Source organism: Camellia sinensis, chromosome 3, assembly GCF_055761805.1.
Source record: "Camellia sinensis isolate YWXY chromosome 3, ASM5576180v1, whole genome shotgun sequence".
NCBI lineage: Eukaryota > Viridiplantae > Streptophyta > Magnoliopsida > Ericales > Theaceae > Camellia > Camellia sinensis.
The window spans coordinates 145,852,615-145,876,783 of NC_138963.1; the positions used below are offsets into that span (position 1 = coordinate 145,852,615).

Sequence of the window (24,169 nt, forward strand, 5' to 3'; positions counted from 1 at the left end):
ACATTCTCTGTCGTTTCCTGGACTAATTCAAGACCTAACATAGGTGCGTCACCCACCTCAACCTAACACACTGGAGATCTACACAATCGGCCATACAAGGCCTCAAACGGCGCATACCAATACTCACCTGAAAGCTGTTATTATAGGCAAACTCTACTAAAGGTAAATGTCTCTCCCACGATCCCTTAAAATCCGAAACACAACCCCGAAGCATATCCTCTAAGATCTAAATCGTTCACTCAGACTACCCGTTAATTTGAGGATGATAAGTAGTGCTAAATGTCAATCTAGTGCCCAAGACATTCTGTAGGCTCTGCCACAACTGAGCCGTGAAACAAGGATCTCTATTCGAAACGATAGTCACAAGGACACCATGAAGTCGAACTATGTCCCTAATATAAAGGTCGGCAAGATAATCTACTAGGTCATTCGTTTGCATATGTATAAAGTGTGCTGATTTAGTTAATCGATCGACTATCACCCACATGGCATCAATATCCCATTGAGTCCTTAGAAGACCCACAACAAAATCCATCATGACATGCTCCCATTTCCACTCTGCTATAGGTAAGGGTTGTAACAAACCTCCTGGTCACTGGTGCTCGACCTTTACTTGTTGACAAGTAAGGCACCTTGAGATAAACAAAGCTACGTCTCTCTTCATCCCCCTCCACCAAAACTGGCAACTAAGGTTGTGGTACATCTTTGTGCCTTCCGGGTGTACTGCAAAGGGTGAATGGTGGAACTCTCGGAGTATGTCATCTCTACAAGATTCTGGCACAAAAAGACAGTCCAAATACCTCACACTTGAGTCAGAATACATGTTGAATCCCTTCTCCACCTTTCCATTAGCTATCTTTCCTATGATGACCTCTACTTCGTGATCGCCCATCTGTGCTTCTATGACTCGACTCACTATTGTAGGTTGTGTAACTACAGTGTACAAAACAACTGTAACGACTCAGAAACAATTCCCTATGAACAATTTAAAACATACAACATACATCCACACAACCCAATTCAATTTCAAAGTTTCTCTTTCTCATTGAACTATAGGTTTTGAATTACATGATTACATGTTACATCTCACAGTTCAATAAGTTAGAGAAAATGACAAAATACATTGTGCCACTTAATACAAAAGATACGAGGTTTCGTAATAGTAAAAATAAAGAAATTCAACAATTATATTACAACTTCCAAGTTCACAAAAATTTAAAATCCAAAAAAAATAGTCATCATATTCCTCATTGACGGGGTTGGTGCTCTTCTTGTCCTGAAATGTTAGTAAATAGGAATGAGCAATTGCCTAGTAGAGAATATATTTAACCAAGTATATGTATATTTAATTTACTCTATGCATGATCTATACTCATTCCCATGACTTTCATTATTTCACATTTTGTAACACAACACACACAATTCAACATTCAATCTCCCCATTTTTCCGTTCTCACACAAATGGCCAGTAGACACCTCAAACCTTCCACTTTTGTCGTCCTCACATGATCCGGCAAGTGAACACCTCCTAACATTCCCATATTTGTTGTCCTCACAAGGACCGGGCAAGTGGGCACCTCAACACATTCCAAAAATAATACATCGTAAACATATCATAAGGAATCACAATGAGCCTCAAATTTTACTTATCAATTACCCTTTAAATCAAAATCCAAAAACACTCTTTAGGGTTACACATCATATTTTAGAGCTTCACCTTCCCCTTAATTCAAGTCTCTTTATGCAATTTTCCATGTTTGATTTCCCAATCCTTTATCAATTTCACACAAACCACATCACAAAATCCATGTGTCTATATATATATATATATCTATGTCATCCATCTCCATAATCACCCACACCTTAAGATTCACACAAATTTAAACTAAGATATAAATATACAAGGGTAAAGATATTCTTACCTCAATAGTTGTAAGTGAAGGATGAATATCTACGCGATAAACTTCTGAAAAAGCACGATCCAATCGGTTCAAAACGTAGCGTTTGGCAAAAGCAACAAATTTAATGATGGCCCAAAGATAGATTCTTGCTCTTGCTAGATGAAATCTAGGGTTTTAAGCTAGGGTTTTAGGAAAAGGCTATTAGAGAGAGAGAAAGGGTGTAAGCTGAAAATGTGTTTGGTTCGTATTTAACTCTGTTGTCCTGACCAAACCACTCGAGCGAACTTTCCATCGCTTGAGCGAAGTGCTAAAATACAAAGAGACTGCTCAAGCGAACTTTCCATCGCTCAAGCAGTAAACACAAGGTCTCAGAAGTTTGCAGAGCTACAGTAAAAATATTGAGAACTCGAATTGTACGCTCGGGTAACCGATCAATTGCTTGAGCGGTCTCGCCTGCAAACATGCAAGATATTGGAAGTTGCGAATCTCCGCTCGAGCGACCAAATGACCACTCGAGTGATCACCCCAAAACAGTTGTTACAACGGCTGACTCAACGAACTTGCTAAGATGCAAGTCAAACTCACCAATAACACCTAACATCTCTCATTCCCGAATAGCAATACTAGCTACACTGCTTATAATTTTCCTACTCAAGGCGTTAGCCACTACATTGGCCTATCTTGGATGATAGTGCAACTTAAAATCATAATCCTCTATAAACTCCATCCAACTTCTCTGTCTCAAATTCAAATCTTTATGTGAGATCAGATATTTCAAACTCTTGTGATCGGAAAACACTTTGAATCTTTCGCCATATAAATAAATATTGCCTCCAGATTTTTAAGGCAAAAATCACCACCGCTAGCTCTAAGTCGTGAGTAATTTAAATTTCTCTCATGTGTTTTCAAATGTTGCGAACTATATGCCACCACTTTCCCTTTTTACATCAATACACCACCCAACCCTTCTCGAGACACATCACAATAAATTGAATAGCCCAAACCCTTATCTGGAATAATCAATACTGGAGTAGTGGTGAGTCTAACCTTAAGCTCTTAAAACGACTTTTCACAAGTCTTACTTCACACAAACTTCACCCCCTTCCTCGGTAATCTAGTCAATGGTGAGGCCAACCTAGAGAAGTCTCTCACACAACGTCGTTAATACCCGACTAAGCCCAAGAAACTCCAAATCTCAAAGGCATTCTTAGGTTGTTCCAAATCTTGCACTACCTCTACCTTAGAAGAGTCTACCATCACCCCTTCCTCGGATACTACATGGCCTAAGAACTTAACTTCTTTTAACCAGAATTTGCACTTCTCGAACTTAGCATATAAACAGTGGGTTCTAAGCAACTCAAGTACAACATGCAAGTGTTCTTCGAGCTCCTCCTCGGAGGGTGAGTAGATCAAGATGTTATCAACAAAGACAACCACGAAACGATCTAGGAACTCATGGAAGATTTGATTCATCAAATCCATAATCGAAGTCAGTGCATTGGTCAGCCTAAAAGGCATCACTAAGAACTCATAGTGGCCATACCGCGTATGAAATGTCGATTTCTGAATATCCTCCTCTTTTACCCTCAACTGGTGATAACCTGATTTGAAGTCAATCTTAGAAAAGCAACAAGACCCCTTTAGTTGGTCAAACAAATCATCTATACAAGGTCATGGGTACTTGTTCTTAACAGTTACCCGATTCAACTTCCGGTAATCGATGCACAGTTGTAAAGTGCCATCCTTCTTCTTAGCAAAGAGAGTCAGTGCTTCCCAAGGAAATGTACTAGAGAAAATGAAGCCATTATCTAACAACTCTTGGAGTTGAATCTTCAACTCATACAACTCGGCAGGTGCAAATCTGTAACGCCCTGACAAATGAGCCTGTCTATTTCCTGTTTTCATCTGTGCAGTACCAATACAAGATTGACAACAAAAATGAAACAAAATAGTAATGATAGAACATTAACAACATTCCTTTCCTTTTTAACTATTTCCAAGCTTTATAACATTGTCTCATTACATTTACAAACAAAATAAAATAGTTCAACAAGTAAGGAATGATACAACAAAATCAGATAGCGTTCATCTTTTCCTCAAAGTTTGTTCCTTGTTACATCAAAATACATGTCTACACATAGTCACCCAAAAACTGCCCTTGGCATACTGCAGACGTCCCTGAATGCCCCGGGAGGAGATCCCGTTTTGCTCGTTTGTGGGTCACTACAGTTTGGACTCAAATTGTCACGGTCCTGCATTTGATCTCGCAGAGTGCAATGCAAGACCGATGAATCATCAAAGAGTCCCAAATTTGGCAAATCGTTTTGGAAAACAGATTTTTAGAAAGAAGTGCCAAACATGGACTGCTTCGCCAGATACAAAGCCGCCACCTAAATATTTTTATGGGGGAATTTAGGAAACCCTAACTCGTTTGCCTAAGGCCACGTGTCCGTCATCACCAAAGTTGCCTCGGCTCGGGAACTTGGGTACGATTGGGGAAGGTCAGCTATGAGCACCCCCGCTCGTCCGATCAAAGATCGGCCTCTACTAACCATGATATCTAGTTTTGAAAACATTATGCATTCTTATTCCGATTAATTAGCTAATCTTACTATGTGATGCGCACAACACAAAAGTATAGACTAGATCGCCTAATTTGGAACAAAGCATCGCATATCCGTTTGTTTGGAAATGATTTGAGGTTTGCTACTCGCAAGTAGGCTAAAATACGGATTTCAATGAATTATTCCAATTCAAACAATCCAACCTTCACCCACAGGCATTCAGGCAGTAAATCAACTAAGCATTTAGCCTCATGGCAAGCATGCTGTCATGTTAACACTCACATACATGCAAGATGCCAAAGCATAAAAACACTTACAGTGTACTCCGAGCCAAAACAAGAAACTAGTTAGTAATCATGCATGATCCTAGTTCATGTTAAGATGACTAATGTAACACATACAGAATGTCACTAGAATAGGCTTGGCTAATCTATGGATGGCATGTGAAATGCACAGATAACATGTATTCAAGTTAGATTTGAAATACTATGCAATTAGTATGATGCGCCGAGCCCGGTGCATGCAATACAAATGAATGAATGCACACATGCATATCATAAGGATGCTAATTGAAATATGCCCTAATACTAACCATCAAAAGCAGGTAAGTAAAAGGGAGAAAGAAGTGGGGATTGGAAGACATGCATCACACACACGCACGCTTATTACACAATTCGCCCTCTCTCGGAGGAACCAAAAGAATAATACAAATTTAACTAACTATCAAGCTAATTAAATAATTACAGACCACTTAACTAGTTAAGCAAATTAACTAAGCTAATAAAGCGGTAAAACAGCCTCGGGAAGAGGGTCCAATGCATGCGTGCTCGGTTCCGCTCGAAAATCCACCACCATGCACAAGCTGCCTCTGTTTACACTGCTTTGTGCCTCTGAAAATTGCACAAGTCCTAAGGATGCTTCAGCATCACTTCCTGATCATTGTAGGATGCCACCGGCCATAAGGAGTGGTCACCGACCATGGTAAAGTGGTCGTCGACTAGTTGTATAGCTCTCGGCCAAAGATATTTAGTTGGCCGGCACTGAGAATGGTCGGTCGACCATATCTTCTTGCAGAACCCTGTTTTGACAGCAGCAGAGGGCAAACAAGGCATGGCAATGCATTTTAAAGCAAATGTCTACAGCACCACACTCCTTATCATGTTTGTGACTCAAAATAGTTTGGTACTCGACCCTCGGGCCATCAATCACGCATTTCAATGCATGATGGCCAAAGAGGCCAAGTGTGCCATTCCAATGTCAAATGAAATGCACATAAACAAATAATGGACCTAACCTCTATCATGGTGATTCAAGAGGCAAGGTATACATGCAAAATGCAACCTAAGCATGCGAGCTAAGTATGCAATATGAGCATGCAAATAAACAATGTGTACTAGGCATACAACCTAAGCAAACAAGCATGCTAGACATGTAACAATAATGCTAACGACCAACATGTAACAACATGTGAGGGGGACTTAGCATAGGAACATGTAAAGTAACTTAACACAAGATGCATGCCAAATGCAACACCACTTAAACATGCAACAACATGTTAATAGGCTAAGCATCTAAACATACAAACATGTATAGCATGCAACAACATGCCAAACGCCAAGTGTGTAACAACATACAAGGCAAGCATGCAACAACACGCGAATGATGGACTTACACCAAGATGGACGGCTCTCTACTAGGCCCAAAACAGTGGCCAAATGTTATGGAAATGAGGTCAAATTTACATACAAACATGCATGCAAACATGGTCCAACACTTAAGCATAAAAGAGGGACTTTTAAGCACACTTAAAAGGAAACAAATATGGACAAATGGTAAGCATGATAAACGCTGAAAATCATGTTAAGGATGGTGCCAAACCAACTAAACAAAGCAAGCAAAGCATGCAACCAAGCCCAAAACTTGAAAACTAGCCACGGGACTCAAACCAAGGCTAAATGAAGCAAGCCCCAAAGGGCCATGGGGACCTAAAACAGTCCCAATGCAGGTCTAAACAAGACCAAAAACACACTTAAATGGCATTCCAAATGCCTAAGTCTAAAGGCATGCACAATGACCCAAACATGGAGCACAAAACACAAACCTTTTGAAACATCAAAGAAGCCATAAATGCAAGTATACAAGCATGCTATATGGACTGAAATGACATGACTAATGGTGCCAAACCACTAAAATGATGCAAGTAGAGCATGCTAGAGGATCTAATACTCAAGGCCTACAAGGGAGATTGCATGGTAGCTATACAAAGCAAGTTATGGATGACCCAAATGACCAAAATCAGACCTCAAGCACATCAAAACATGCATAAAAGCTTCACAAAGCTAAGCCAAAATCATGCTAAAAACAAGGCTCAAAGCACAAAGCATGTTGAGGCAATTTCATGGCATTACAAGACAAGTATGCTAAGCATGCATGGTGTGTCTAAACCAATTAAAAACAGTGCTATATCATGGCAAAATAAGCATAAATACTACTTAAGACATGGCCAACATGAACTCAAGAAAGGTGCTCACACATGAGGCTAAAATGGCAAGTATTGAAGACAACAAGGAGAGGGGATGGCCCTCTCCTTCTTAGGACCTCAAAACACCATCCTCAAGTGGTGAGGAGGCCAACACAAGGTGGTCCCGGAGCTCACAAAAAATGCACAAAAATGAGGCCAAACAAGGCCTAAGAGGGGTCAAACAACCCCAAACCTCAAAGAGACCTTAAACAACTATTTTAAGCACTCAAAATCAGAACTTTTATTAGTTATAGACTAAGCTTAAAAATAGATGCAAGGATGGCTAAAAACCTATGCAAAAATGGGGAATAAATGGGTAAAGTTTTTACCCTTGAAGACCTCTTTCAAGAACAATGCTCCAGTAGCCTCTCCAAGCATAGATCAACTCAAGAACTTTGAAAATAACTCCTTAGTACCTCAGTAGCTAAAGGAAAGTGTAGCACTAGGTGTTTGTATGCAAAACTATGAACAAAACACCTTAAACACACACAAAATGGAAGGAGAAGAAGATATAGAGATAGAATAGATACACAATCCTCTAACCCTAATCTTAGAGCTTTGGAACTTCTTGGAACCCTTGAGGAGGGAGGAGGAGCCCTCCCTTTATAGAGATTCACTCTTGCAAAGCTTACAAAACAAGCTAAGTAAAAGGGAAATCCCTCCATACACATGTATGGAGGAGGTGCATTGTGGATGCCAGCTATCACAGCTGGCATAAAATATCTGCCAAAAGCAAATGAACAGTGATCGGCCAGCCAAAAATGACAAATTGACCAAAACAATGGTCGGCCGACCATAAAGAGTGCCGGCCGGCCATTACCAATGGCCGGTGGAAACAAAACATGACCGGTGGCCTCAAGCCATGGCCGGTGAGGTGTGGGGATGGCCAAAGAGCCATTCCCTACCCTCAGAAGCAAAACAACAAGTGTTTGGTGCAAAACCAAACACAAAACAGGCAAATCGAGAGATCTTGAGGCATGGTGCGTGGCCGAGACCTCCGAGAACTCAGGACAAACACAAACATGGATGATCACTGAGTGTTCAAACGGTGACGTCTAAGTCCTGAGGACGGTCAAAAATGGGGTGTCTACACATACGCATAATATGATTTCAAACATTAGCTTTCACATCCCAAAAGTTTTCTTCAACTCAAAACATTTACTTAGGAGGCACTTTATTGTCATTTCCTGAAATTAGTTAGCTTTGTGGTGAGCGAAAGCTCAGTAGGTAATGCACTTAACAAGTTATAACATTAATTGAAAAACACATGATCATGCAAAGCAACATTTGGTAAATTTTATTATGTATGTGTATGGATGCCTTATGCATGAGTATAGAATGACAAAGTTAAGATTTTTCATAGGCAGTAAATATACTATGACATCCCTAATAAGAGCTGTAATTCAAAATACATACATAGTTATAGATTTTGTGTACTGAAAATAGTCTTACAGTTGCCAACTCCAGAAACTACGAGGCGATGGGCACTCAAAAACATTTTTCCATTCCACATTTGCCGACTCTAGAAACGGTGGGGACATGGACACCCAAAACCATGTTTTTCCACATTTACCGACTCTAGAAACAGCGGGCTCGTGGACACCCAAAAACATTTTCCCACATTCGTCCGACGATATGCGCAGACAGTGCAATTAGGCACATTGACTCCCTACACGGGTACTAAATACAATACACAACTCAAATCAACCCGACTCACTACCCGAACTCATAGACTATTTACCCCCTTTCAACTTTCCACGGTTCATACCATTATTATATCATAAAAGAAATTTAACAATGCATGTGATGCATGAATTTGTAAATTCTCGTTTTCCCCTAAAATGATTCCAATGCACAAAATTCACTATTTCACTTTTCAATAATAACCATTGTTCATTTAACAATCATCACCAACACAAGATATATGTAGAAAAACATTTCAAATCATACATTTCAACCTCAAAGTTAAGTAATTACCTTCAATTTCATGTTTTTTAAATCAATTAAGAAAAATCCCTTTTTATTGAACAATTTTCAAAACTGGGGTTTATACAGAATTTATGGATTTCCCCCCCTTTCATGAAATTGAAGCTAGTGTTCATCACAAACAATATTAATCATCAATATTAAACACAAATCCTTCCAAAACCTTGAAACATTTCTCACTCTTCTCCAATCCCTTCACTAACACAAAATAATATATATACATATATATGATGAATATCTAATGAAATTATCACATAAGAGTTTCAAATTAAAGGTATAACAAGTTAAAGACACCCCTACCTCAAGAGTGGAAGCTAAAGACGAGAATCCACGACAAACTTCGACAAAAAAGTGAAACAATCGGTAGATATCTTGGACTTGACTTACTCTTCAATTTTTTTGGAGGATCTAAGGTGGATTTAAGGCAAAAATTGAAGAAATGAAGTGTTTAGGGTGTTAGGGTTTCGAAATGGGTGAGAGAGAGAGAGAGAGAGAGAGAGAGAGAGAGAACAAGTGGATAAACTAAGAAGAAAATGAGTTAGATGGATTTTTAAGTGAGCTGTCCTAAACAGATCGCTCGAGCGAACTTTTCTTCACTCAAGCAACCATTGAAATTTCAAAGAGATAGCTCGAGCGATACTTCCACCACTCGAGCGGTAAATGCGAGGTCCCAGAAGTTTTGCAGAGCTACAGTGAAAATATTGAGAGCATGAAATCTACACTTGAGCGACCACTTCACCGCTCAAGCAGTCTCACCTGCAACATGGCAAACTACTGAGAGCTAAGAATCTTCGCTCGACTGACAAAATGGCAAACAACTATCACAACCTACCCTCCTTACAGAATTTCGTCCCCGAAATTATCATAATCCCTGTCCAAACAACTCCAACAATTCTCAAGTAAGATGATTACTATTCTTACAACATCTCTATTCATCATAACATCAACACAATATATAGATTTAAATTCTCAATGATCAAAATTCACATGTCGCTTATAATGACCACACATAACATTAACACAAGACTTGTTTATGTTCCACCAACCACAACATAATGTCACTTATATAAAGGGTAGCAAAATCGTACATCATTAAACAAATCAAGGTATTTATCACGAACTTCAACTTCTCTCTCCCAAGTGGCTTATTCTACTCCATGATGGTGGAGGGACTCTATTTGACCCCAAAATATATTTCAGTACGCCTAATTTAAATTCATAAATTTTAATTCCTAATATATCCTAATATGAATTTACTAATAAGGACAACACATATTAAACCCCAAAATAAATATTTTTTTCTTCTCATAGTACACCCTTATCAATTATTCCTATTCCTATTCAATCTCTATATCTTTTTCCCCAAGTGATCAAAGTTTTTTCTTCTTCTTTTTCTTTTTCTTCTTTTTCATCCTCCCTTCAAAACTCCAATCCACCCTACCAAAACTCACCATCATCATCAACATCATGGTTTTTTTATTATTTTGAAACCCTAAACCCTAGGAGAAAGTTTGAACAAAATCAAATAATGGATGAGAGTAATAATCAAAATAGTTTTTTTTGAAACAACCCATCAAAAAGGAGCTAAGTATTCATATAAAGGGGTTTCACAATTTTTGTAGAGCACCATCAATTATTCTCTATATTGTTTTTTTACAAAAATTAAAGGGCCTAGTAATTAAATTAACAATAACATATTATTGGAGTTGTTCTTATTTTATCATTTAAATAGTACATTATTTGAGAATTACTCTTTCTTGTTAGTGCTGAATGCTTATATGCTTATAAGTTTGGTTTTTACTTTTCCACGAGCATTCTTGTAGATAATTTATAATGTAAAAGTTTTATAATGCTTATGTAAAAGTTTTTTTTCCCCTATATTTATAATGTTTATGTACTTATAAGATTGGTTCTCTCTCTCTGTCTCTCTCTCTGTATTTGAGAATTATTTTTTTGTATTGAAAATATTTAAAATAATTTAGTTTTTTTAGTTTGTCTTTTATTTATTATTTGGGTTTACCTTGAGGGTAATTTGACAAAAATAATAGGGTGTAATGAGAGTAAAATAGTATTTTAAATAATTAAATAAGGTGTACTTAGAAATTGTGAGTACTTAATGATTTTTTTGGGTGTAAATAGAATCCCCCATGATGGTGCCGTAGTACTTTGACTAGAGGTACATTTTTACCTCTCAAGACTTGCTCTCAAGAATCTAGAATCTTCATTGGTCTCTCGTCGTAGGATACACTTTTATTTATTCAAGATCCGTCTAGTCTAAGAAATGAGATAGGTTGGGCTCATACTTGAGAAGCATTGAGATATGAAACACGTCATGTATCCCAGATAATTATGGGGGCAAAGCAAGGCGATAAGCAACTTCTCCCACTCGTTCAATGATATCAAAGGGACCGATGAACCTAGGTGATAGCTTTCCGCTCTAGCCAAATCTCATCAAACCTTTTCAAGGTGATATCTTCAAAAACACATGGTCACCTACTTCAAAACACAATGGCTGTCTTCTCTTATTTGCATAGCTTTGCGTCGTGATTAACCTCTTCCGAATGATAGCTACTTTTTTCGTGGTTTTACAAACCAAATCTGGTCCAAGCATGGGTGAATCTCCTACCTCAGCCCAACACACCGATGACCTACAAGGACACCCATATAGGGCTTCAAAAGGCACCATCCCAATACTGGCCTAAAAGCTATTGCTGTAGGCAAACTCGGCTAACGACAAATATTTCTCCCATGACCCTTTGAAATCCAATACACACGCTCTCAACATGTCTTCCAAGACTCAGACTAACCATCGGTTTGAGGGTGGGAAGCAGTACTAAAACTCAACTAAGTCCCCATAACGGTTTGTAAGCTCTGCCATAACTGCACGGTGAAGCAAGGGTCGCTATTTGAGACAATGCTCACCAGAACCCCATGAAGCCAAACAATCTCCTTAATATAGAGTTTTGCTAGGTAATCCACTGTGTCGCCCATACTCATTGCCAGAAAATGTGCCGACTTAGTTAGTTGGTCTACTATGACCCAAACGGCGTCATTACCTATCTGTGTTCTAGGAAGACAAACAAAATCCATTGTGACGTGTTCCCACTTTCATTTGGCTACCAGTAAGGGTTGTAACAACCCTGCTGGCCTTTGATGCTCTGCTTTGACTTGTTGACAAGTTAGGGATTTAGACACAAATAAGGCTACATTCTTCTTTATGCCCTTCCACCAGAATTGTCGGCTTAAATCACGATACATTTTCGTACCTCCTGGATGGATCCCAAGATAGGAGTGATGAAACTCTTGAAGTACGTTATCTCTACAAGATTTTGGCACAAAAAGGCAATCTATATAATGGATACTTGAGTCAGAATGCACCCTCAGCCCTTTCTTTTCTTTCCCTTACAAGATTTTCTTTCTAAGTGCTTTTACCTCCAAATCATTTTGTTGTGCTTCTAAAACTCGTGTGACTAGGGTTGGCTATGCTAAAATTGAAAACAAGGTATCTTGACTTGATAACTCACCAAGTTGTACATCAAACTCACTTAGATCACCCAATATCTTTCACTCCCTCATGGTAAGGTTAGCAACCGAACTCATCGACTTTCTACTCAAGGCACCGACCACCATATTGGCCTTCCTAGGATGATAATGCAATTTGAAATGATAATCTTCCATGTATTCCATCCACCTTCTTTGAGGCAAATTCAAATCTTTCTGGGAAAATAAATACTTGAGACTCTTATGGTCTGAGAATACATCAAAATTTTCTCCGTAAAGGTAGTGTCTCCAAAGCTTTAGAGCAAAAATGATTGCAACTAATTGAAGATCATGAGTGGGGTAGTTTCTTTCATGGGTTTTTAATTGACGTGAACCGTATGCCACAACTTTACCTTCTTGCATTAAGACACATCCCAATCCCTCTCTAGAAGCATGACAATAAACTGTATAATCCAACCCTCTATCCGGAATAATTAAGATTGGTGCTGAGGTCAATCTAGTCTTCAATTCTAAGAAAGAATTTTCACATGATTCATTCCAAATGAATCTCACCCCTTTCTAGTCAACTTGGTTAGTGGTGCCACCAGAATGGAAAAATCCTTCACAAACTGTCTATAATACCCAGCAAGACCCAAGAAGTTACGAATCTCGAAAACGTTCTTAGGTTGTTCCTACTTCAACACTGCTTTAATTTTTGAAGAATCTACCATGGCTCCCTCTCTTAAGACAACATGGCCCAAAATCTTCACTTCCGAAGGCCAAAACTCACATTTTTCAAATTTAGCATACAATTGGTGTTCCCAAAGAAATTATAAAACAACATAAAGATATTTCTTGTGCTCCTCTTTAGATGGTGAATAAATAAGTATATCGTCCACGAAGACTACCACGAGCTTATCAAGATAATCTTGGAAAATGCTATTCATTAAATCCATAAATGTGGCGGGAGCATTAGTTAGACCAAATGGCATCACCAGGAATTCGTAGTGGCCATATCGTGTGTGAAATGTCGTTTTAGGGATATCCTCCTTCTTCACTCGCAATTGGTGATAACCCAATCTTAGATATATTTTTGACAAACAGCGAGAACCCTTAAATTGGTCAAAGAGATCATCTATCCGGGGCAAGGGATATTTGTTTTTTATCGTGGCTCTATTTAACTTACGATAGTTGATACATAGTCGCAACAAAAAAAGTGCTGGTGCTCCCCATGGTGAGGTACTAGAGCGTATAAAGCCCTTGTCTAACAATTCTTGCAATTGCTCATTTAGGACAAGTAGCTCTACTGGGGCAAATTTATATGGCGACATAGAGATGGGCGTCGTACCAGGCACTAGATCTAGAAAATTCTACCTCATGATGAGGTGGTAACTTGGTGAAATCCTCAGGAAAAACATCTGGATACTCACAAACCACCTTAGGAAATATCCCTCGAACTGTACTACCCTCATCATCGGCAATAGTCGTAAGAACAAAACTAAGTTTTCCTTGATTTCGCGGGTCATACAATGGTGGAAACCCTCCATCGACTTTATCTCCTAGAAAATAAAAACAATCTCCACTAGAGGTACATATTGTAACCCTTCTCCGGTAACAATCTATAACAGCACGATAAGAGGACAACCACTCCATACCAAGAATGGCATCAAATCTCCACATCTGCAATAGCACCAAATTAAAAGGAAGTTGATGTTCAGCTACCTCGATTACACACCCTCGACACGCCTGATTTAGAATAGCTTAACCCCCGATTGGTGACTCAACCATGAGTGAAGACTCTAGTTATTCCACTTTTAAGTCCAACATGAATGCAAATGCAAATGCGATAAATAAATGTGATGCTCTAGTGTCTATTAATACGTTGGCCCAAGTGTTGCAGATAAGATAAGTACCTTTTATCACTGATGGTCCAGATGATTGCTCAAAAGTAGTGACTGTATAAACTGACCCTTGGGGCCTCTATTCACCCCGATCTCCTCTCAAAATGTTGGCCAGTTGTGTTGACTATGCTAATGTGGCACCTTGTACTGCCCTTGATGTCTGTCCAAACTAAACCGATTGATAATTTTACCATTGACCTTGGCCCACCTGATAACTCCCAGAATTTCAGGATCCAAAAGCAATCTCCATCCTGATTAGTTGTGGACAAGACCTCTTCACGTGCCCCGATTGCTTACAATGGTAACATGTAGGCAACTATTCCCTTCTCTGGCTTGGCTTTGAGAACGAGGTGGGTGTTAGTGACTAGGTTTATGTTTGCACTCGGCTGCTTTGTGACCTTGCTGACCACATCTGAAACAAGTAACATTGATAGGACCAGTCCTTCCAGAACTTCTCACAGAAACAGACCCCAATGACTTAGCTTGTTAGGGCACAGATGGGAAAGAAGAAGAAGAACCCTAAGATTTCTTGAAAGATCCGTTATCACCCTTAGATTCGACATAACTCGGCCTCTTATGTCTCTGCCTAGCTTCCTCAGCCTCTAACATAATCTCCATATGGTCTGCGGCCTCCACAGTCTATCATACTCCCTATACATATTACTCATCGCCTTCATTAGAATCTTGGGTCTTAATCCCTTCTCAAATTCTAAAAACCGACGCTCCTTGGTCGCCACAAGCTCAGGCACAAAACGTGCTAGACTAGTAAAAGTGGCCTCAAATTATGCCATGGGGGTGTCCAACTGCCTTAGCTCCTCAAATTATTTCCTCAACCTCTCCCTAGACGTGGGCAGCAAGAACTTCTCTTGGAAGGTGTGGGTGAAGGCCTCTCAAGTATGCTCTACACTATGTTTAACGGACTTCCACCATTGGCCGCCCTCCCCTTTTAACTGATAAGCCACCAACATCACCCAAAGTTCTCTGTCACGGATGTCTAGGATCTCAAATGACCTAATAATCTATTTTAGCCATTCATCCGCTTTCATTGGATCAGGTCCACCACTAAACTCGGCGGGGTTAGAACGGAAACATTTCTTCTTCAAGAAGGAGACTCAAGTTTCCCCCTCAATTGTCCTCGCCGCTTGCTTGGCTCGGAGTATTTCCATGTCCTCGCGAAGAGCCCCCACGTTCTCTCGGGCTAATGCCCCCATTGCATCTTGTGCTGGAGGAACAGCCGTATCATTTTGTCCTATCCCTTCTTCTTGGAAAGGTAAATCTTGCTGAGCCAGCATATCCTGACTACCTCTGTCTGGCTTGCCACGACCTTTACCGCGTCCAAACATCCTATATAGAAGTAGGAAGGAAAGATTTAACTCACAATCCATACATTACATGTTGACTCACATGTCACACACGAGTTAGACACACGCTTATACAGATACCTAGGTCACATAAAGCACACCACATAATCATAGAAACACATAGAGCACACACGAGTTACTCCCTCAAGATCATGACTAGTCCTATGGCACTCAAGGACCTCCTAGTGAAAAAAGTATTGATCAGGTGCCTTTCCAAAAGGATTTCATTGACTGCAATAGACACAAGTCATATCCCAAGAGATTAACTCCATACCCACATAATCACACAAATAGGTAAAACTCTCAAAACAAACTAACATCCCTTGCTAACATGATAACCCTATGCGGTAAAGCCACTTCCTACGAGCTCCAGGTGTTCTAACCCGGTTTGCTCTGATACCAATTTGTAACACCCTGACAAATGAGCCTCCTAGTTCCCCCTTTTCATCCGGGCATTACCAATGCATGATCGGCAACAAAAACAAAACAAAATAGTAATGCTATAACATTAACAGCATTCCTTCCCTTTTGAACTATTTCCAAGCTTTACAACATTGTCTCATTTACAAACAAAATAAAATAGTTCAACAAGTAAGGAATGATACAACAAAATTAGTTATCGTTCATCTTTTCCTCAAAATTTGTTCCTTGTTACATCAAAATACATGTCTACACATAGTCACCCAAAAACTGCGCTTGGCATATGCATAATATGATTTCAAACATTAGCTTTCACATCTCAAAAGTTTTCTTCAACTCAAAACATTTGCTTATGAGGCACTTCATCGTCATTTCCTAAAATTGGTTAGCTTTGGGGTGAGCGAAAACTCATTAGGTAACGCATTTTACAAGTTATAACATTAATTGAAAAACACATGATCATGTAATGCAACATTTTGTAAATTCTATCATGTATGTGTATGAATGCCTTGTGCATGAGTATGGAATGACAAAGTTAAGGTTTTTCATGGGCGGTAAATTAATTATGATTTATATATATAAATCATTTATATATATAAATCATATATATAATTCACTTCAGAAATTGGGAAAATTCATGCTGCCTTTAGAATTGCTCTTACTGAATATTGGCAATCAGTAATTGCTTTCAAGACTCCATTCAATTTGGGCTAGACAAACATCCATACCCGACTGGAATCCAAAGTCAGCTAGATTTTAAATCCACACATCAATACTTTTCCATCAAATGACTCAGTCAGCTATTGCAGCATCAATAACCAACGGTAATTGGAAGTTTTCTCTATCAAAATAAAGGGAAACTAAGAAAAGAAAATAAATAAAGGAAAGAAAAAAGAAAGTTCTAGGTGAGTGTCTAGTAGTAGGTGACATCCTGAGAAGGAAAATAGTGAGTAGCTCAAAGAAAAGTGACTATCTTGTGAAGGAAATGATTAACTATAGAAGAACCAAAGTAGATTGAGAAGACATATACCTGTTGGTGAAAACCAATTATGGTTAATTTCCGTTGCAGTGACAGTGAAGTTTTGCTCTAGAAATGGGAAGAAGTCAGATGTCTACTAGCCTGTGGTCTTTTCTATCTTTTGCAAACCAGCTACAGACACCGGAGAAAATGATAACATCCTCCATGGGTGCGGATGCTGTATTTTTATTCAGTGAAATGACGTCTCTAATTTCTATATCTTCTTCTTTGTCATCTTTTGTAATTTCTTGAATCTAAAAGACTCATTATTAATTGTTGTAAGGTATTGCAGAAAGTTATTAAAATTACAAGTCATTTCCTAAGTAAGAAAAGTAAGAGATTCTTAAATGTACAGTCACAGAACCTCTGGATTCACAAGCATTCTAAGCCTATAAAGAGGAGTCAAAGTAAAGGATTAGGAAATTAAACAAGAGAGCGCAGCGAAGATAGTCTTGAAAATTATTGAGAAAACCTAGCCCACTCCCATCTTCCAATTATGCACCATCAGAACACCATCTTAAAACCTTCTCTACCATATTAGTCGTTTACCGTTTTAAAAACCTCTATGCATCCTTCGAGAGTGTTGATCAAGAAGGCAAACCGAAGCAAATCCAAACATAACGGTTCAAAAAACAATTGCCAAGAAGAATGTTTTAAAGGTTTTTTCGAGGCAGACATCTATACTATTCCATCTACCTAATTCTAGTGTTTGCATTACATTGTGTGACATCTTTGAGTTTGATTGGTTTTGGTTGCATGCTCTCTACTATTATCTTTGGCTTGCTGGAAACATCGTTCTGTCATGAGTGCATATGATTGCCTTTTAAACGGAAGTTGTATGCTTTGGTTAAGAGTAGTTTAGAATGCAGGCTTAACATACAGTTTTATTTAGGCATGTTTTAGACACTTTTTTGATTTACTGGATTTTCTGCTATGGATATATGTTTTCGCTTATTAGAGTTGTTCTGTGTACATTTTTGTTTCATATTTTCAATTCTTGTTTTCATTTACTTTGAAAATTTGGTAACAAAAGCTTATTTGGTTCGTATATTTTGGTTTTTATGAAGGTAGAATTGAATAGAGAGAAGCGTTTGCCAAGAAGCTAGAAAGAAGCAAGCAAGCCATGGCTTCCTCACAAGGAATGCAATTGCAGCTACATCCCATCATCACCATGCTAGTACTAGTACAAGTAGTAGTGGTGGTGGTATTGTCATTATCAGCAGCAATAATTGCAGCACCACCAACAGAGCAAGATTTGAAAAATCTTGGCTGCTTGAACCATTGCGGGAATGTAAAAATTTCATACCCATTTGGTGTGAAAGAGAAATGTTATATTAATGAACATTTTTTGATTAATTGCACAGACTCCAAACCATATTTACGGAAAAGTGACATCCCTGTTACAAATATTTCGCTTGAGGAGGGAGAGTTAGGCATTATGAATCCTGTAACTTGTGCTTGTTATAGCGGGTCTGTGTCAAATTGTTATCAGCCACCAGAGCTTGGGTTAATTGCATTCTCCATATCTAATACCAAAAACAAGTTCACTGCTATTGGTTACGACACCCATGCAACTATCAAAGTATTTGGAGAGAATTATTTCGTTGCAACTGGGTGTGAGTCCCAATGTAGCAGGATCAATTACATTCCTGATAGACCTTGCTCTGGAATTGGCTACTGCCAGACCTCCATCCCTAAAGGAGTCGGCTATATGAACATTCTTCTACAGAGCTACAGTAATCATGAAAACGTATCAAAATTCAATCCTTGCAACTATGCTTTTGTTGTTGAAGAAGGTGCTTTTAATTTCTCCAAAAGCTACCTGAGAAATTTTACAGAGGAAATGATGCCGATATTGCTTGATTGGGCGGTAGGGAATAACAAGATGTGTAGAGACTCTCAAAGAAATCTGGAAAGTTATGAATGTGGAGAAAATAGTGATTGTTATGATTCAAAAAATGGACGTGGGTATTTCTGCAAGTGCAGGATTGGTTACAAAGGGAACTCGTACCTCTTAGATGGTTGCCAAGGTTCGTATTCAATTAGTTTCATCATATTGGATTCATTTGCTTTTGTTATTAGATATTGCTTATGATGTGATGCTTAATTTTCATATAGTCTTCTTCTCTGTTTTTTTTTTTTTTATTTTTATAATTGTTTTGCAGACATAAAGGAGTGTGAAGATCCAAAGCTCAACACGTGTGAACAAAAAAATAAATGTGTTGACATGCCACCTGGGAATTATACTTGTTCTTGCCCCAAAGGATACCACGGTGATGGAAGAACAGATGGAACAGGTTGCATTGCTAATCAATTTCTAGCGATTCAGATTGCGGTTGGTAAGTGTATATACGTCTATGCCAAAATATCCTCTTCACAAATTTTCCAACTTAACTTGAGGAAAAAGTTTAGGTGAAGAGAAGGTTTCAAACACAGAATGCATAGAATGTGACACATTTGTGCATTATGTGTTTGAAACCTTTTGTGCACATAGCACATTTGTAACTTGAGTGGTGATGGCATTTATGTTTTCCTTATGGCAAATTTAGGTAAATATAAAATGGCATTTTTGTTTTCCTTATGGCAAATTTAAGTAAATATACAAGTAAAACACATTTTATTCTTGAGTTGCGTTATACATAATGTAATTTCTTGTATCATTTTTTTATTCCAAGACATGGTAATGGAGTCCACATTAATAAATGCATATAAGGTCCATTCACTTGTCTGAAGTGAGAAAATGATGTAAGCAATATGATTATATGTAGTAATTTTCTATATTCTTTGAAGAAGAATATTTAGAATTACTAATTGAATAATGTTATACAAAGTAATAAATCATACAACTTTTCCATATTATTTAAATGAGTCATGTTATTTATAAGTTTCATTATTACATGTCACATCATTAATAAAAAAAATTATAAAATTTGTTTGTTTGTATAACATTTTTTGTACTAATAATTGTGAATTGATACCGCATAATTTTATTTTTTTCTTAATGAATTGTACCCGTGTATTGAATAAAGAGTAGTGTTACTCTACTCTAAAAATTAGATCTATTTTTCAAACACAATAGTGTGACAGTATATTAGAATATCTAAAGCAACTCTCTCTCTCTCTCTCTCTCTCTCTCTCGTCTTCTCTAATTATCAATTAATTATCTCATTTACATATTATTGGGTTTAGAAAAGTAAGCTTGTATATCGTTTTCCTTGAATAAAAGCTATGAAAAAGTTGCATCCTTGTGCAAAATCTCTTAATTTAGTTAATATAATATTCTTGATTAATTAATTTAGACTTTGTCTGAATCTTATATTTCTGAAAGAATTAGTGGAGAAAAAATAAAAAATTTATTGTACTTCATTACTCTTCCAGCACTTTTTTTTTTTCCTTCGCAAATTCAAATTCAAAATCTAAATATAGGGTTGATAGAAAGTAACGATTTCTAGTGTACACTTAATTATAGTTGGAAATTTATGAAATATTTGGATTGTGTATAGCTTTAATGTGTAAACAAATAATGTCATTGTCAGTTTGGATTATATATGCATATTTGGTGAACAGTGTAGCATCCCATACTTTATTCTCCTGCTGTCATGGGTGCAATTTCTTGATTATCAATACTAGAAACACACCAAAATAATAATAATAATAATAATAATAATAATAATAATAATAATAAATAAAGGGGCTTGGAAGTTAGCGCAAGAAATGTGGGGGGGGGGGGGGGGGGAAGGCTCATTCAAGTTGATATGTATTTCTACACTGATTCACAAGTCAGTTCTCAAGATGAAATTATCAAATTGAATGTCTTATTGAGCTAAAAATTTGATCTTTAACATATAGATGCAGTCTAATTCATCATACAATTGAGATGTTTCTATAACTAATTGTTGCTTTCCTCGAGTATAAAATTCTTTCTATGCTTAATTTTGAATCAATATGTTGGCAAGATGTTTATATTAGTTGTTACTTATGACTTATTTGAAATGCAGGTTTTGCCATTGGTGCTTTAGCTGTTTTGGTGAGTAGCTCCTGGTTGTACTGGATTTTCAAGAAAAGAAAGCTCATCGTGCTTAAAGAAAAGTTCTTTAGGCAGAATGGTGGATTAATGTTGAAACAACAACTCTCTAGACTAGAGAGATCAACTGAGGATTTGATCAAAATATTTGATTCAGAAGAGCTCAAGCGGGCTACCAATAACTATGATGAGAGTAGAATTGTTGGCCGAGGAGGTTTTGGAACAGTTTACAAGGGAATTCTACCCGAGAACAAGATAGTGGCTATTAAGAAATCCCAAATGGTGGATGAAAATCAAATAGAGCAATTCATCAACGAGGTGGTCGTGCTTTCACAGATCAATCATAGGAATGTGGTCAAACTCTTAGGTTGTTGTTTGGAAACTCAAGTCCCTTTACTTGTTTATGAATTCATCACCAATGGCACTCTCTTTGCGCATATAAATAACCAAAGTAAGGCATCTAATATATCATGGGAAAATCGTTTGCAAATTGCTGCTGAAACTGCTGGAGTGTTGTCATATTTGCACTCTGCAGCATCAATTCCTATCATCCATAGAGATGTTAAGTCTACAAATATACTCTTAGACGATAATTACATAGCAAAAGTGTCGGACTTTGGAGCATCAAGGTTTGTTCCCCTAGGCCAAAATCAATTAGCCATAGTGGTACAAGGAACTCTTGGATACTTAGATCCTGAATACATGTTCACAAGCCAGTTGACTGAGAAAATTGATGTTTACAGCTTCGGAGTAGTCCTTGTAGAGTTAATCACTGGGAAGAAGGCGTTGTCATTTGACAAGCCAGAAGAGTACAGATGCCTGGCTATGTATTTTATTTCTTGTATGAACAATGATTGCTTGAACCAAATTATTGATGAACACATGGTAATTGAAGGAAACATCGAGGAGCTCAAAGAAGTTGCTAATCTTGCAAAGAGATGCTTGAGAGTAAAAGGGGAGGAAAGGCCTTATATGAAGGAAGTAGCAATGGAATTGGAGGGGTTGATCAGGAAAAAGACATCTAGAAATGATTTGAATTCTTCAGAGATTGAGTACTTGCTTGATAAGGCGTCAACTGGATATGTAGTTGGAGGTTATAGAAGCAACACAACAACAGCTAGGGTTGATAGCATGGCGGAAGATATGTTATTGCATGGTGGGAGGTGATTTGATTGTTTTGTGCTTGTCCATGATGGTAAAAACTTCATTGATGGATTGTTACACCTGCATACAGGTGATTACTTCTTTTAAATTTCTTGTACTTTCTTATGTAAAAATTTGTTAGTGACTTGGTCACTTTTCATTAATCTTGTCTGTTCATATCATTTTGTATCATGTTTTTATTTTTGTATATCTAGACTTATCAAAATACTTATAAACAAATAAAATTTATAGAATTTGTTAGTGGGACTCGGTTATGAAATTCTTATCCATCCATTTGAATTCAATATCATTTTGTGACATCAGTTTTGTATTTCTAAAAATCAATTATTCAGATAATTCATGATATGTAAGGAGAATTTCATATATAAATGACAAATAGGAAAAGTAATTATAAATTCATATAATGGAAGTGAAAATTGTGCCTCCCAAAAAAAATTTAGGATTCAAAATAACATAAAACTATAGACCATTGATATTAAATTTTAATGACATGTTGTAATCATATGCATTGTAATGAGAATCTCCATTGTAATCATGCATAGGGAGGATCTAAATCCTTCATGAAAGTGTAAGTTTATCAGGTTTAATGTGTAATATTTTTAGGCAATTTATAGATGGTGGTAGGAAATGATTGGTTGGTGCCCATATATGCTCCAACTTGGTCTAATATATATATATATATATATATATATATATATATTATGGTAAGGTATTCTATATAAGGCAAGAATAATGAATTTACAATAAAATTAAGATGCAGCCACTTCTACCAGGAAAAAATATATATATCTATCTAATAAGGTAGGAGGGTTTTTTAATTTTGTCTAATGTGGCAAATTTGTCCTACATGTCATTTACTATCAATGGCTGAGAAATATGGCTGAAGATTCAACAGTTCAAATTTGCTTCACCCAGACAAATTCCCTCCCACTGCTTCTTCTCTCACTATCCTACTTATAATCTCTCTCACCATTGGCACCAAACCTCCTCTCTTTAGTTTCTTCCTTTCTCTTAGATCTACTTTTCCTCCCTCTTAACCTCTCTCCCACCGCAGCTCACCTACGACCTTCCCGACTTCGGCAGCTACAAGCCCTCTCTCCCATTTCACCACCTCACTACCCATTCCTAATCACCATAATTCTCTCCTTTGACTCATTCTAGGCACACCACCCATCTCTGATTGCCTAAGGGTTTCGTTCTCACTCTTGAAGTTAGATTTTAAAGAAGGTTAGTTTAGTTCTACTTTACGTCTATCTCTCTTCTCTTTAATTTCATAACCCTAACATCTCTACCAACAACCTCTCTCTCTTCTCCACTTGTGAAATTTTTAGAATTCGAGTTTAAAAGTTTTTGAATCTTTTTCATGCACAAAATTTCAATTCTTGATTTGGATATATTATCAAAACTCTGTATATGTGTCATACAATCTGAAAATTCCAAAAGTGAAATATCTTTGTTCTTTTTTTAGTAGTCAATTATATTATAACAATCATTTTGTTGTTATAATGGAAGCTTTTACAAACAGTGTGTTGTCGAAGAGATGGATGAGATCGGCGACAAAGCCCATAAGATCATTAATGAACCAAAGTGGTAATCAACGACAAACAGTGGCTTTGTTTTGGTGGTGGCAATAGTAGCACATACTAGAGATGGGTAGATTGGTAAAAAAACTACCTAATCGGACATGTTTCAATCAAAAATAAAGAACTAAACAAAACACTAACTAGTCTCTCCTCAACGCTTTTACCAACAGAATCATATTGCCTCGCAGGACTTGGTCTCGAGTATCTAAAACTCTAATTGGTCTCTCCTTATACGAGGCATCCTCG

General features: G+C 37.6%; 1 protein-coding gene across 2 annotated transcripts in view; it reads left to right on the forward strand.

Moving 5' to 3' along the window:
* Window positions 1–22,593, forward strand: part of LOC114298186 (putative wall-associated receptor kinase-like 16) — a 64,789-nt gene extending 42,196 nt beyond the window's left edge. Inside the window, exons 1-4 of one of the 2 annotated variants that reach the window (XM_082921103.1) lie at window positions 16,751–17,321; window positions 18,224–19,182; window positions 19,318–19,491; window positions 21,151–22,593. In XM_082921103.1, the coding sequence (XP_082777229.1) occupies window positions 18,276–19,182; window positions 19,318–19,491; window positions 21,151–22,343 (2,274 nt within the window). In that variant the 5' untranslated portion in view covers window positions 16,751–17,321; window positions 18,224–18,275 and the 3' untranslated portion in view covers window positions 22,344–22,593. Of the gene's footprint in view, window positions 1–16,750; window positions 17,322–18,219; window positions 19,183–19,317; window positions 19,492–21,150 lie in introns of those variants that run through there. The other variant, XM_082921102.1, reaches the window with a different exon arrangement.
* The last annotated feature ends 1,576 nt before the right edge of the window (window positions 22,594–24,169 follow it).